The sequence below is a fragment of the Oncorhynchus clarkii genome, chromosome 2, assembly GCF_045791955.1.
Source record: "Oncorhynchus clarkii lewisi isolate Uvic-CL-2024 chromosome 2, UVic_Ocla_1.0, whole genome shotgun sequence".
NCBI classification, from domain to species: domain Eukaryota; kingdom Metazoa; phylum Chordata; class Actinopteri; order Salmoniformes; family Salmonidae; genus Oncorhynchus; species Oncorhynchus clarkii.
The window spans coordinates 43,736,544-43,751,054 of NC_092148.1; the positions used below are offsets into that span (position 1 = coordinate 43,736,544).

Here is a 14,511-nt window from a genome sequence, read left to right on the forward strand (position 1 = left end):
TTGCGAGATGGCATATTTATTTCATTTCATTTGCGATTTTCATGAATAGTTAACGTTGCGTTATGGTAATGAGCTTGAGTCTGTATTCCTGATACCGGATCCGGTATGGGGAGTTCCAAGAGGTTAAGCTACCAAAGGTGAGTCTAACATGTATTGACTCAGGGGTGTGAATGAGACATTTCTGTATATAATTTTCAATAAAACTTGTAAAAATGTCTAAAAACATGTTCACTTTGTCATTATGGTGTATTGTGTGTAGAGAAAGTATTGTGATTGTGTGTAGAGAAAGTATTGTGTGTAGAGAAAGAAAATGTATTTAATCCTTTTAGAATTCAGGCTGTAACAAGAAGAATGTGGAATAAGTCAAGGGGTATGAATACTTTCTGAAGGCGCTGTAAATAAATGATATAAGTATCAACATTGTGTTATTTGCTCATTCGGTTTTACTTTATTACATTTTAGGTTTTGGTTGAAGATCTGAGTATATTCAGCCTCTATCAGTTGTATAGTGTGTGGCTGGCTAGGGGGTATAGTTACTATACCTGTCTGCTTAGTGGGCATCTGCCGGGGCACGAACTCGGGGCAGTGGATGAGCTGGGTCAGGTCCACCTGGTTGTGGTCCGGTCCCATGGACTGGCCAGGAAGTGGCCACTTCTCCGGCTCCACCTTCCGACGGATCTTCATGTCAATGATTTCCACCTCTTTGCTGTCCTTCAAAGACTACGGGTAGATTTTTAAAAAGTGTTGAGGGTATTAAACACAATGATATAGTATGCATCTACATGCAACTGTCAAAATAAAGAAAACACTTGAGTAAATGAGGTATATAACATATATTGAAAGCAGGTGGTTCCACACAGGTGTTGTTCCAGAGTTCATTAAGCAATTAACATCTCATCATCAAATCAAGTGCCCTTGGAAAACAAAATGTGGAAAAAGTCAAGGGGTTAGAATACTTTCCAAAGGCACTATATACAGCACATTTCAGACATGGATGCAACAGAATCTGCTTCACAGAAAAAAAAGTTAACTGAAATATTTTCTACAGAGGATATATATTTTTTTAAGAATCCCAATAAAATCAGACTAAAAAGCACCCTAAGGAAAAGCAGTGCTAAAAAGGTGTGTTTTAAGATCTCTTAATTATGTTCACCGTTTCGGCCCCCCTCAGGTTCGCTGGCAGGCTACTCCTGAGGCTGGGGGCATAATAACTAAAGGCTGTCTCTCCATGTCTTAAGGTCCCCCTCAGGTTCTCTGGCAGGCTATTCCAGAGGCTGGGGGCATAATAACTAAAGGCTGCCTCTCCACGCCTCTTGGTCCTAGGCTTTGGGATAGTTAAAAGGCCAGTGCAAGAGGACCTGAGGGAACTACTGGTTACATAACTTAAAACCATGTCTAAAATGTATTGGGGTGCACAATCGTGGATTTCACGAAAAGATGCTCGACTATGCATATTCTTGACCGTTTTGGAAAGAAAACACTCTGAAGTTTCAGAATCTGCAAAGATTTTGTCTGTAAGTACCCCAGAACTCATTCTACAGGCGAAACCAAGATGATGCATCACCCAGGAATTAGCAGAATTTCTGAAGCTCTGTTTTCCATTGTCTCCTTATATGGCTGTGATTGCGCAAGGAATGAGCCTACACTTTCTGTCGTTCGCCCAAGGTCTTAGCAGCATTGTGACGTATTTGTAGGCATATCATTGGAAGATTGACCATAAGAGACTACATTTTCCAAGTGTCCGCCTGGTGTCCTGCGTCGAATTCGGTGCGCAATTGCCAGCTGCTTCCACTTTACCATTTGATTCAGGGGAGAAAGCATGTGTCCAAGAACGATGTATCAATGAAGAGATATGTGAAAAACACCTTGATGATTGATTCTAAACAACGTTTGCCATGTTTTCAGTCGATATTATGGAGTTAATTTGGAAAAAAGTTCGCGTTTTGAGGACTGAATTTTCGGTTTTTTTTTGGTAGCCAAATGTGATGTATAAAACGGAGCTATTTCTAATACACAAAGAATCTTTTTGGAAAAACTGAGCATCTGCTATCCAACTGAGAGTATCCTCATTGAAAACATCAGAAGTTCTTCAAAGGTAAATGATTTTATTTGAAGGCTTTTATGTTTTTGTTGAAATGTTGCGTGCTGGATGCTAACGCTAATGCTAACGCTAAATCCTTTGTTTGCTAGCTACTGTTACACAAATTATTGTTTTCCTATGGTTGAGAAGCATATTTTGAAAATCTGAGATGACAGTTTTGTTTACAAAAGGCTAAGCTTGCGAGATGGCATATTTATTTCATTTCATTTGCGATTTTCATGAATAGTTAACGTTGCGTTATGGTAATGAGCTTGAGTCTGTATTCCTGATACCGGATCCGGTATGGGGAGTTCCAAGAGGTTAAGCTACCAAAGGTGAGTCTAACATGTATTGACTCAGGGGTGTGAATGAGACATTTCTGTATATAATTTTCAATAAAACTTGTAAAAATGTCTAAAAACATGTTCACTTTGTCATTATGGTGTATTGTGTGTAGAGAAAGTATTGTGATTGTGTGTAGAGAAAGTATTGTGTGTAGAGAAAGAAAATGTATTTAATCCTTTTAGAATTCAGGCTGTAACAAGAAGAATGTGGAATAAGTCAAGGGGTATGAATACTTTCTGAAGGCGCTGTAAATAAATGATATAAGTATCAACATTGTGTTATTTGCTCATTCGGTTTTACTTTATTACATTTTAGGTTTTGGTTGAAGATCTGAGTATATTCAGCCTCTATCAGTTGTATAGTGTGTGGCTGGCTAGGGGGTATAGTTACTATACCTGTCTGCTTAGTGGGCATCTGCCGGGGCACGAACTCGGGGCAGTGGATGAGCTGGGTCAGGTCCACCTGGTTGTGGTCCGGTCCCATGGACTGGCCAGGAAGTGGCCACTTCTCCGGCTCCACCTTCCGACGGATCTTCATGTCAATGATTTCCACCTCTTTGCTGTCCTTCAAAGACTACGGGTAGATTTTTAAAAAGTGTTGAGGGTATTAAACACAATGATATAGTATGCATCTACATGCAACTGTCAAAATAAAGAAAACACTTGAGTAAATGAGGTATATAACATATATTGAAAGCAGGTGGTTCCACACAGGTGTTGTTCCAGAGTTCATTAAGCAATTAACATCTCATCATCAAATCAAGTGCCCTTGGAAAACAAAATGTGGAAAAAGTCAAGGGGTTAGAATACTTTCCAAAGGCACTATATACAGCACATTTCAGACATGGATGCAACAGAATCTGCTTCACAGAAAAAAAAGTTAACTGAAATATTTTCTACAGAGGATATATATTTTTTTAAGAATCCCAATAAAATCAGACTAAAAAGCACCCTAAGGAAAAGCAGTGCTAAAAAGGTGTGTTTTAAGATCTCTTAATTATGTTCACCGTTTCGGCCCCCCTCAGGTTCGCTGGCAGGCTACTCCTGAGGCTGGGGGCATAATAACTAAAGGCTGTCTCTCCATGTCTTAAGGTCCCCCTCAGGTTCTCTGGCAGGCTATTCCAGAGGCTGGGGGCATAATAACTAAAGGCTGCCTCTCCACGCCTCTTGGTCCTAGGCTTTGGGATAGTTAAAAGGCCAGTGCAAGAGGACCTGAGGGAACTACTGGTTACATAACTTAAAACCATGTCTAAAATGTATTGGGGTGCACAATCGTGGATTGATTTAAAAACCAATAGAAGAATATTTAAATGAATTCTAAAACTCACAGGCAGCCAGCGCAGACAGACTTTAAAACTGGTGTAATGTGTGCTCTGTCTGGTCTTGGTCAGTACCTGTGCTGCAGCATTCTGTTTTGCGGTTGACCAATGGATTTCTTGTGTAGACCAGACAGGAGATCATTACAGTAGTCAAACATGGATGAGTCTCTCTGTATCAGACAGAGAGAAACGGTCTGCACCCTGGCAATGTTCCTCAGGTGGTATTAAGCTATGTTGGTCACATTCCTATTGTGTGATTCAAAACTGAGTTCAGAATCTAAAATGAAACCTAGGTTTTTTTTTTACCTTTATTGCCCGTGAATTAACATGTGCAGATAGATTCTCTCTGCTTTGGCTCCAACAATAAGTAACTCGGTATGTCTTGACTTAGCTGGAGGAAGTTGTGAGCCATCACATTATTTTAATCACCAATACAGTCTAATATTTTATCCGTGGAGCTAAAATCCTCTGGTTACACAGAAATGTAAAAGTTGTGTATCGCCTGTGTAGCAGTGAAAATAAAATTCTGTGCTTTCTGATAATGCTGACAAGGCGTAACAGATATAAACTAAACAGTAACACACAAAATCGAACCTTCTGGAACGCCACGTGAAATCTATTTTCTGAGTTATGTCCACAAATGGTTAAATAGGTCCTAAACCAATTTAGAACTGGAATGGAGAGGCCAACCCACCTCTCCAATCTATCCAGAAGGACATAATGGTCACCAGTGTTGAAAGCAGCACTTAAATCGAAGAGTACAAGGACAGAGACCTGATTGGCACCTGTGTTGTCTCCAAGATCATTTATCAGTTTAACTAAGACTGTCTCAGTGTTGCTAAGAGTTGAAGAAGGGGTTCAGAAGGGGTTTGACCATAGCAGTTTTTAGTGAAGTGGGGAAAGTGCCCGCGAACAGGTAGTGATTAACAATAGCTTGCACTTCCTCAGATGTGCCATTAAAAAATATTTTGAAGGTGGTGAGCATGGGATCAAGAAGGCAGGTGGAAGGCTTACATTTGTGATATCCTGAGAATGTCTGTCATCCAGGGAAAATATAAATCCATATGCCTTTCCATTGTAGGCTAGGGCACAACATGCTCATCAGGTTTTGTTTGACTGATAACCAGCCTAATGATTGTGATCTGCCGCAAAGACATCACATTTAGATAAAGCAACATCAACAAGGGGATATGTCAATAGAAAGGTAATAACCAGGTCCAGAGTATGGCTGTGGTTAAGGGTGGGCCCAGTAGAAAGCCCCTTGGTAATTACCAGGTCCAGAGTATGGCTGTGGTTATGGGAGGGCCCAGTAGAAAGCTCCTTGGTAATAACCAGGTCCAGAGTATGGCCGTGGTTATGGGTGGACCCAGTAGAAAGCCCCTTCGTAATAACCAGGTCCAGAGTATGGCCGTGGTTATGGGTGGACCCAGTAGAAAGCCCCTTGGTAATAACCAGGTCCAGAGTATGGCTGTGGTTATGGGTGGGCCCAGTAGAAAGCCCCTTGGTCATAACCAAGTCCAGAGTATGGCCGAGGTTATGGGTGGGCCCAGTAGAAAGCCCCTTGGTAATAACCAGGTCCAGAGTATGGCTGTGGTTATGGGTGGGCCCAGTAGAAAGCCCCTTGGTAATAACCAGGTCCAAAGTATGGCTGTGGTTATGGGTGGGCCCAGTAGAAAGCCCCTTGGTAATTACCAGGTCCAGAGTATGGCTGTGGTTATGGGTGGGCCCAGTAGAAAGCCCCTTGGTAATTACCAGGTCCAGAGTATGGCTGTGGTTATGGGTGGGCCCAGTAGAAAGCCCCTTGGTAATAACCAGGTCCAGAGTATGGCTGTGGTTATGGGTGGGCCCAGTAGAAAGCCCCTTGGTAATAACCAGGTCCAGAGTATGGCTGTGGTTATGGGTGGGCCCAGTAGAAAGCCCCTTGGTAATAACCAGGTCCAGAGTATGGCTGAGGTTATGGGTGGGCCCAGTAGAAAGCCCCTTGGTAATTACCAGATCCAGAGTATGGCTGTGGTTATGGGTGGGCCCAGTAGAAAGCTCCTTGGTAATAACCAGGTCCAGAGTATGGCCGAGGTTATGGGTGGGCCCAGTAACATGTTGGATAAAGTCCATAGAGCTCAAAAGATTCATAAACACATTGGCCTCAGAGTCAGTCTGTCAACATTAATATATCTCAAGGACAATAGATAATAGTTCAGATAAATCAGTAAAGAACGTGGGGCGGTGCTTTGGTGGCCTATACAGGGTTATGGCCAGAACTGGTGGCTGACATTTAAACAGTATAGCGTAACAGATGCCCAAATGTCACCAAACAAAATGTCCTTACAGCTGTTAGAATTAGTAAAAATAGAGGTTGTCACCCCACCTTTTTCCCTTTTCTGATAGAGTATGAAAAGCTTTAGTCCAGGGGGGGCTTCAATAAGAGCGACACTATAATCTGAAGACAGTCATGTTTCAGTGAGAAACATGCAAAAAAAAAATTGGGTCATTCACGAGAAAGAGCAATCACTAGTAAAAACCTCACATTTAAAAGAGCCAAATTCAATGAGTGTGGGCCACTCTGCCCCTGGGGCGTCGGCGTTGAGGTAACGAAAGGAATAACCAAACTATTAACGTTGAAAATCAGGTTTTCTGACAGACTCCAATCTATCAGAATGGTAGGAGAAGACATTTTGTATAAACTCACTAGAAGACACAGTTAGCGGAAGGAACATCAATTCAGTTACTCACAAGTCCTGTGTTGCTTATAGTAAGGACTGGATAACTACCAGACCCTGTCCATCAGTCTCTAAAACAGTTCATAAATGTTTCTGGAAATAATTCTGGAACCCCTGTGGTTAGGGTGAACCCCGTCTCTTAAAAAGTGCTGGTTGTACCCACAGCAAATTCAAATTATCACAGAAGGAGACATTCCTGTCGCTGAAAAGTTTCATCGGATTCTTGTTTAGGGCAACGAGTCGGCTGAAAACTTTCCAAACCCCTTCGATAGCACGGGAGGGGGACAGATAATTATTCACCTCCCTGTGCTCGCGAGGGTGTTACATTTTTCTTTGTAGTCCTCCCCAAGTTCCTCAGATCGCCTAAAGCGGAGGTCATTAAAACATATTTGAGTGACGATGGTGTCAATATTGGAGTAGTTGTCCAGAACCATGGGAAGGAGGGAGTTGATATCATGATACGGGCTCCTGGGGTGACAGTGGACCTTTGGTCGTTTCGAGCTGCCCACAGTGATGGTGCCCGTGATGGAACCCGATGGGGAAGGAAGAGGGGGATGGGACTGCCCCAGGCAGGGCAGATGGAGGCTTCAAATCAGGCTAACTTGACTCTTCGCACCAGCAGATGGCATCGGAAACCCCAGAAAGGTGGAGGATGGCACGAGACCGTTCTGTCTTGAGTCAGCGACCTGCTGAACTGTATGGGGTGGCCGTGGGGGTGGGTGACACTAGGCGCGGGTTTCTGGTATATTCCCAGGATCCGTGCTGACCCCCGGGGCTGTTAGGTCCGTCTCAAGTGGAGCGAAGCTGTTTGATAGCTGGATCAGATCTTCTCGGATAGATGAAGGGCCTTGCGAGTGTCCAGTCTCCCATGGAGTTGAGCTTAGCATCTGTTCATTGAATTGGGACAAATAAACGCCGCCCAACTAATCAACAGCTTTTCTTTGGGAGGCATTTAAAATTGAGATTGGGTTTGCTTGGGTTACAGCACGGTCGGTGTGCTTAGAAAGGTTATCCTTTTCTCACAGCCGGAGGATCTCTTCTCTAAGCTGCTTGATGGTGATGCATTAAGGGCAGAAGAATCCCTCTCCATTTCTCAGTTTATGGTCATGTATAAAAATGCCCAGTTGCCCATTATTTTGGCTACCATGGCTAAAAAATAAATCTCAGTGACTTTCAAAAAGGGGTGTCAAAGGAGCATGGGGTTTAAAGTGTGTGGCAGGTAGCCTTGCGGTTAAGAGCATTGCCATTCGACACAATACCCCACAATGACAAAGCGAAAACAGGTTTCAGTAATTTTTCAAATCTCAAAAAAATAAAAATGTATCTTATTTACATAAGTATTCAGAGAAATTGAGCTCAGGTGCATCCGGTTTTCATTGCTCATCATTGAAATGTTTCTATAAATTGATTAGAGTCAGCCTGTGGTACATTCCATGGATTACACATGATTTGGATAAGCACACACCTGTCTAAATAAGGTCCCACAGTTGACAGTGAACCCAAGAGCAAAAACCAAGCCATGAGGTTGAAGGAATTGTTTGTAGAGCTCTGAGACAGGATTGTGTCGAGTCACAGATCTGGGAAGGGCACCAAAAAGGTCTGCAGTATTGAAGGTCCAAGAACACAGTGGTCTCCATCATTCTTAAATGGAGGAAGTTTGGAACCAACAAGACTCTTCCTAGAGCTGGCCGCCCGGCCAAACTGAGCAATCAGGGGAGAAGGGTCTTGGTCTGGGAGGTGACCAAGAACCCAATGGTCACTGACAGAGCTCCAGAGTTCCTCTGTGGAGATGGGAGAACTTTCCAGAAGGACAAGCATCTCTGCAGCACTCCACCAATCATGCCTTTCTGGGAGTGACCAGACAAAAGTCACTCCTCAGTAAAAGGCACATGACAGCCCGCTAAGAGTTGCCAAAAGGCACCTAAAGGACTCTGACCATGAGAAACAAGATATGCTGGTCTGATGAACACAAGATTGATCTCTTTGGCCTGAATGCCAAGTGTCACATCTGGAGGAAACCTGGCACCATCCCTACAGTGAAGCATAGTGGTGGCAGCATCATGCTGTGGGGATGTTTTTCAGCGGCAGGGACTGGACCCTGACTTGTCTCCAAGGGAAAGATCAACGGGGCAAAGTAGAGCGAGATCCTTGATGACCTGCTCCAGAGTGCACAGGACCTCAGACTGGGGCAAAGGTTCACCTTCCAAAAGGACAACGATTCTAAGCACACATAAAGACAATGCAGGAGTGGCTTCGGGACAAGTCTCTTAATGTCCTTGAGTGGACCAGCCAGAGCCCGGACTTGAACCCAATCGAACATCTCTGGAGAGACCTGAAAATAGCTCCCCAAATACAGGTGTGCCAAGCTTGTAGCGTCATACCCAAGAAGACTCAAGGCTGTAATTCCTACCAAAGGTGCTTCAACAAAGCACTGAGTAAAGGGTCTGATTACTTATGAAAATGTGATATTTTTTGCTTTGTTAATATAGGGTATTGTGTGTAGATTGATGAGGACAAAATACAATTGAATCAATTTAAGAATACATAAAAATGTGGAAAAAGTCTAGGGGTCTGAAAACTTTCCTAATGCACTATACATACATACAGTACTAGTCAAAAGTTGACACCTACTCATTCAAGGGTTTTCGTATTTTTCTTTTTACTATTTTCTACATCAAAACTACGAAATAATACATAGAATCATGTAGTTACCAAAAAAGTGTTAAATCAAAATGTATTTTATAGTCGAGATCTTTCAAAGTCGCCACCCTTTGCCTTGATGACAGCTTTGCACACTTGGCCTTCTTTCAACCAGCGTCATGAGGTAGTCACCTGGAATGCATTTAAATTAACAGGTGTGCCTTGTTAAAAGTTCATTTGTGGAATGTCTTTCCTTCGTAATGCGTTGGAGCCAATCAGTTGTGTTGTGACAAGGTAGGGGTGGTATACAGAAGATAGACCTATTTGGAAAAATACCAAGTCCATATTATGGCAAGAAAAGCTCAAATAAGCAAAGAGAAACAACAGTCCATTATTACTTTAAGACATGAAGGTCAGTCAATCCGGAACATTTCAAAAACTTTGAAAGTTTCTTCAAGTGCAGTCACAAAAACCATCAAGTGCTATGATGGAACTGGTTCTCACGAGGACCTCCACAGGAAAGGAAGACCCAGAGTTACCTCTGCTGCGGAAGTTCATTAGAGTTACCAGCCTCAGAAATTGCAGCTGGTGACTATCGGTGATTTATTTACAATTCAAGGCACACTTAACCAGCATGGCTACCCCAGCATTCTGCAGCGATACGGCATCCCATCTTGTTTGTGCTTATTTGGACTATAATTTGTTTTTCAACAGGACAATGACCCAACACACCTCCAGGCTGTGTAAGGGCTATTTGACCAAGAAGGAGAGTGATGGAGTGCTGCATCAGATGTTCTGGCCTCCACAATCACCCGACCTCAACCCAATTGAGATGGTTTGGGATGAGTTGGACCGCAGAGTGAAGGAAAAGCCTGGCTCGTAGTCAGCGTTCCAATTCATCCCAAAGGTGTTCGATAGGGTTGAGATCAGGGCTCTGTGCAGGCCAGTCAATTCTTCCACACCTATCTCGAAAAAACATTTCTGTATGGACCTCACTTTGCGTACGGGTGTAGTGTCATGCTGAAACTGGAAAGGACCTTCACCAAGCTGTTGCCAGAAAGTTGGAGGCTCAGAATCGTCTAGAATATAATTGTATGCTGTAGCATTAAGATCTCTCTTCACTAGAACTAAGGGGCCTAGCCCGAACCATGAAAAACAGCCCCAGACCATTATTCCTCCTCCACCAAACTGTACAGTTGTCACTATGCATTGGGGCAGGTGGTGTTCTCCTGGCATCCACCAAACCCAGATTAGTCCGTTGGACTGCCAGAAGGTGACGTGTGATTCCCCACTCCAGAGAACGAATTTCCACTGCTCCGGAGTCCAATGGCAGCAAAATGTACACCACTCTAGCTGACACTTCGCATTGTGATCTTAGGCTTGTGGGCGGCTGCTTCAGTAAGGTCATTCTACTGCCAATGTTTGTCTGTCTATCAAGATTGCATGTCTGTGTGATCGATTGAATATAACTGTCAGCAACAGGTGTGGCTGATATAGCCAAATCACCACATTGTAAGGGGTGTCCACATACTTTTGTAGATTGATAGATATTAAACATCAACATTAAAAGAGAGATCAGTCCTATTTAATACGGTCTGCAGAAACTGGTTTTTACAAGTCAAAGCTCGATGAAAAGCCATGAAATACCTACAAATTATACAGCTGATGAGGCATAGAAACGTATTTAGTTATGAGACTAAAGCCATCTGGCTAAACATGTAAATAAGGAACATAATGTACCTCTATGATGAGGCTGACATCAGTGGTGAGGGCCTGCACCCTGTGGAAGCTGGCAATCAGGCCAAGTGACAGGAAGCCCTCCTGGTCCATCTTCTTGCGCAGGAAGAAATCCCGCTCCAGGTTGCCAAGGCTGAAGTAGTACTCACTACCGAGAGACGCGGAAAGTTAAAAAACAAGGAGGATCAAGGTACTCTTCCTATAATTAAAATGCCTTTATTATGAAGGCATGTTCAATAGAAGAAACACTGTCAAGCCAAGCCCTTGTCAGGGAATACAATGACATAATGTGGGAAAAGTTGAGACTAAATATTTGCCTACGTTTTCAGCATTGTTTGAGTTGGAGATAAACCTAATTTCAATTGTCATCAGATGTTTAGGAGATGGAATTTGATTCAGATTCCATGTTATATTCTGGGGACACCCATATGAGAAAGTATGCATGCATGTTTAAGTCGGTTTGGATAAAAGTGTCTGCTAAATGGCATATATATTATATTACACTATTCCAAGGCTGAACAGTGACATCTGCTTCCTCTTGAAACATTGACCTATAAAGCATAGTTACCAATGGTAGTAAATTTAAAGCAACGTAACCAACGGTAGGTAGGTAGTACTCACATCTGCCTTTTGACATAGTCCTTGAGCAGGCCCTGGTCCACTGTGTACAGGTCACTGCTGCTCATGTTGTCGTAGTAATAGGTCACTGGAGCACCAAACTTCTGTCCGTAGGCACCGTCCTTCCCGTTGTAGGCCTTGTAGCCATAATGGTAGTCAGGGTGACCTGGTAGGAGACACGGCAGTAGTAAAACATTACAGGGCCACTGTCACAAGCCTACTACAAGTGAACAACAAGGCTACAAGAGTTCACCAACAGCAGGGAGACATTTGCAGCACAGCTGTTGAATCCCAGGAAGGCGCGCAATGATTTACTAAATAGGAACTAGCTAAGATTTAAAATGTGGTGTCCCCCGGGGGAAAATCCTTTGACTTCTGAAAGTAACACTGTGTTCCTGAGGAGAGGGAAGAGTCGGAAAACTCAAAACAGGTGGATCTCGGCCAAGTGAGAAGGAGAAGAACGGCAGGTTTCATCACAACAGGGGGTGGGTGGAGGGAGGGAGTGTCACCTTTACTCCTCTTCCCCTGTTCCACCCCCTTTCTCCTCAAATGAAAGGTGGCAGTGTTTTCCTGTCAGAGGCAGACTCCCATGGCCCAGTCAGAGGTGAGAGAGGAGCGGCTGGTTGCCAAAACCAACAGGCCCAGCCAGGCTAGGGATGTAGAATATTTGAATATCCAAACGGACGTTAGTATTCGAATACTTGTGTGAGTACTACTGCATCTCCCTCTCAATTAAATTCAAGGGGTTTTATTGGCATGGGAAACAAATGTTAACATTGCCAAAGCAAGTGAGGTAGATAATACACAAAAGTGAAATGAACAATAAACAATGCACTCACATAAGTTCATCTCTCCCTCCGTCTGCTCCCTCCCATCTCACACCGGCCCCTCCACAGCTGCAGCAATAGAGCTCCACCCTCTCTCCCTCCCATCTCACACCAGCCCCTCCACAGCTGCAGCAATATAGCTCCACCCTCTCTCCCTCCCATCTCACACCGGCCCCTCCACAGCTGCAGCAATAGAGCTCCACCCTCTCTCCCTCCCATCTCACACCAGCCCCTCCACAGCTGCAGCAATAGAGCTCCACCCTCTCTCCCTCCCATCTCACACCAGCCCCTCCACAGCTGCAGCAATATAGCTCCACCCTCTCTCCCTCCCATCTCACACCGGCCCCTCCACAGCTGCAGCAATAGAGCTCCACCCTCTCTCCCTTCCATCTCACACCGGCCCCTCCACAGCTGCAGCCATAGAGCTCCACCCTCTCTCCCTCCCATCTCACACAGGCCCCTCCACAGCTGCAGCAATAGAGCTCCACCCTCTCTCCCTCCCATCTCACACCGGCCCCTCCACAGCTGCAGCCATAGAGCTCCACCCTCTCTCCCTCCCATCTCACACCGGCCCCTCCACAGCTGCAGCAATAGAGCTCCACCCTCTCTCCCTCCCATCTCACACCGGCCCCTCCACAGCTGCAGCAATAGAGCGCCTCCCTCGCGCAGCAGTCCTCGGGTCAAACACTTAAGCTAATAAACCCCACATGGATTTTGAATATGCAACACATTTATGATACTACTCCAATAGTGAAATTATTTTAAACTCAATCCCGAGCACCATGTCTAACCCCACTGCCCTGAGCTATCCCAGGTCTTGACACGTCCTAACACACTCTGGTAGTTATTAAATTGCTTTGCTCATACTGTTTCCTTAGTGAGGCTGGATCAGGGTCACACAAGACCAAGACCAAGGCAAAGCCAGCAGACAGATCATTCCACCATTTCCACATAAGCACAACCACACATTGATCGGAACCAGCAATGGAGCGCAACCACACAAAGAGAGAGCTGGTAGAGTGGAGAGCTGGGCCTTATGACATGTGGCGAAGCTTCATTCAACAGTATTGTTCTACAGAGGATCGAATGCGCTCGAACCATCCAGCCGATAGCCCTCCATATAACAATTCATGATTTTCCACTAAGGGGATTTTGGAAATGTAACCAGTTTATTGACTGACAGCACGTTAACAAAAACTAAAGAATTCATAACAGATTTTTTTCTTGCACAATATAGGTTCAGCATACCAACTTAGATGCCTTTAAGAGTGACATTTAGAGGCCAATTAAATGTTTTATCCCAATAACAAAACGGTCATAACAATTAACATTATAAAATCAATGGTGTCGAAAAGTGTGAAAGGTGCAACACTGGCCTGGTGAGGAGGTAGGCTACAGTCCCCATCAGGGTGATAACTTGACTCTGAGACATGGCGAAGGTGTAGCCTCTCATGAAGGGTTGCCTGGATACTTGACTACCGATGCCGGTCTACTCTGCTTAGCAGCAGCAGCAGAAGCCTGATCCCTCATGACTGAGCTCACTCATCTTGTCCAGAAGGTCTATTACTTGTTCTTACGCAGGCTGCTCTAACACATCGTTATCGTACTCCTCACTGAGCTCTTCCTCTAGCTCAACTGGGGGAATGAGGTGGACTGGAAAAACGGACTCAATTCGTACATTGGGGCCAGGCTGTTGCTGATTAGACTTTGGGGGGGGGGGGGGGGGGGGGGGGGGGCGTATAGCTGGCTGCAAACCTTATCCACAAGCTTCCCCATTTCCTGTTTAAAGCCATGAACCTCTGAAAATTCTCGCTCTACGGCTAGTTGAGATATCAGGTGTCCTGTGTGAATTTAAGTATGCTTTCTCTAATTCTCTCTCTAAGGACCTGAGCCCTAGGACCATGCCTCAGGACTACCTGGCCTGATGACTCCTTGCTGTCCCCAGTCCACCTGGCCATGCTGCTGTTCCAGTTTAAACTGTTCTGCCTGAGGCTATGGAACCCTGACCTGTTCACCAGATGTGCTACCTGTCTCAGACCTGCTGTTTTCATCTCTCTAGAGACAGCAGGAGCGGTAGATATTTTCTGAATGATCGGCTGTGAAAAGCCAACTGACATTCGCTCCTGAAGTGCTGACCTGTTGCACCCTCGACAACCACTGTGATTATTATTATTTGACCCTGCAGGTCATCTATGAACATTTGAACATCTTGACCATGTTCTATTATAA

At 44.5% G+C, this 14,511-nt stretch overlaps 1 protein-coding gene across 1 annotated transcript in view; it reads right to left on the reverse strand.

The window, feature by feature from the left end:
• Positions 1 to 14,511, reverse strand: part of LOC139368222 (la-related protein 1-like) — a 92,654-nt gene that overhangs the window by 25,905 nt on the left and 52,238 nt on the right. Inside the window, 3 exon segments of the mRNA XM_071106884.1 lie at positions 2,821 to 2,998; positions 10,841 to 10,985; positions 11,459 to 11,621. Of these exon segments, the coding sequence (XP_070962985.1) occupies positions 2,821 to 2,998; positions 10,841 to 10,985; positions 11,459 to 11,621 (486 nt within the window).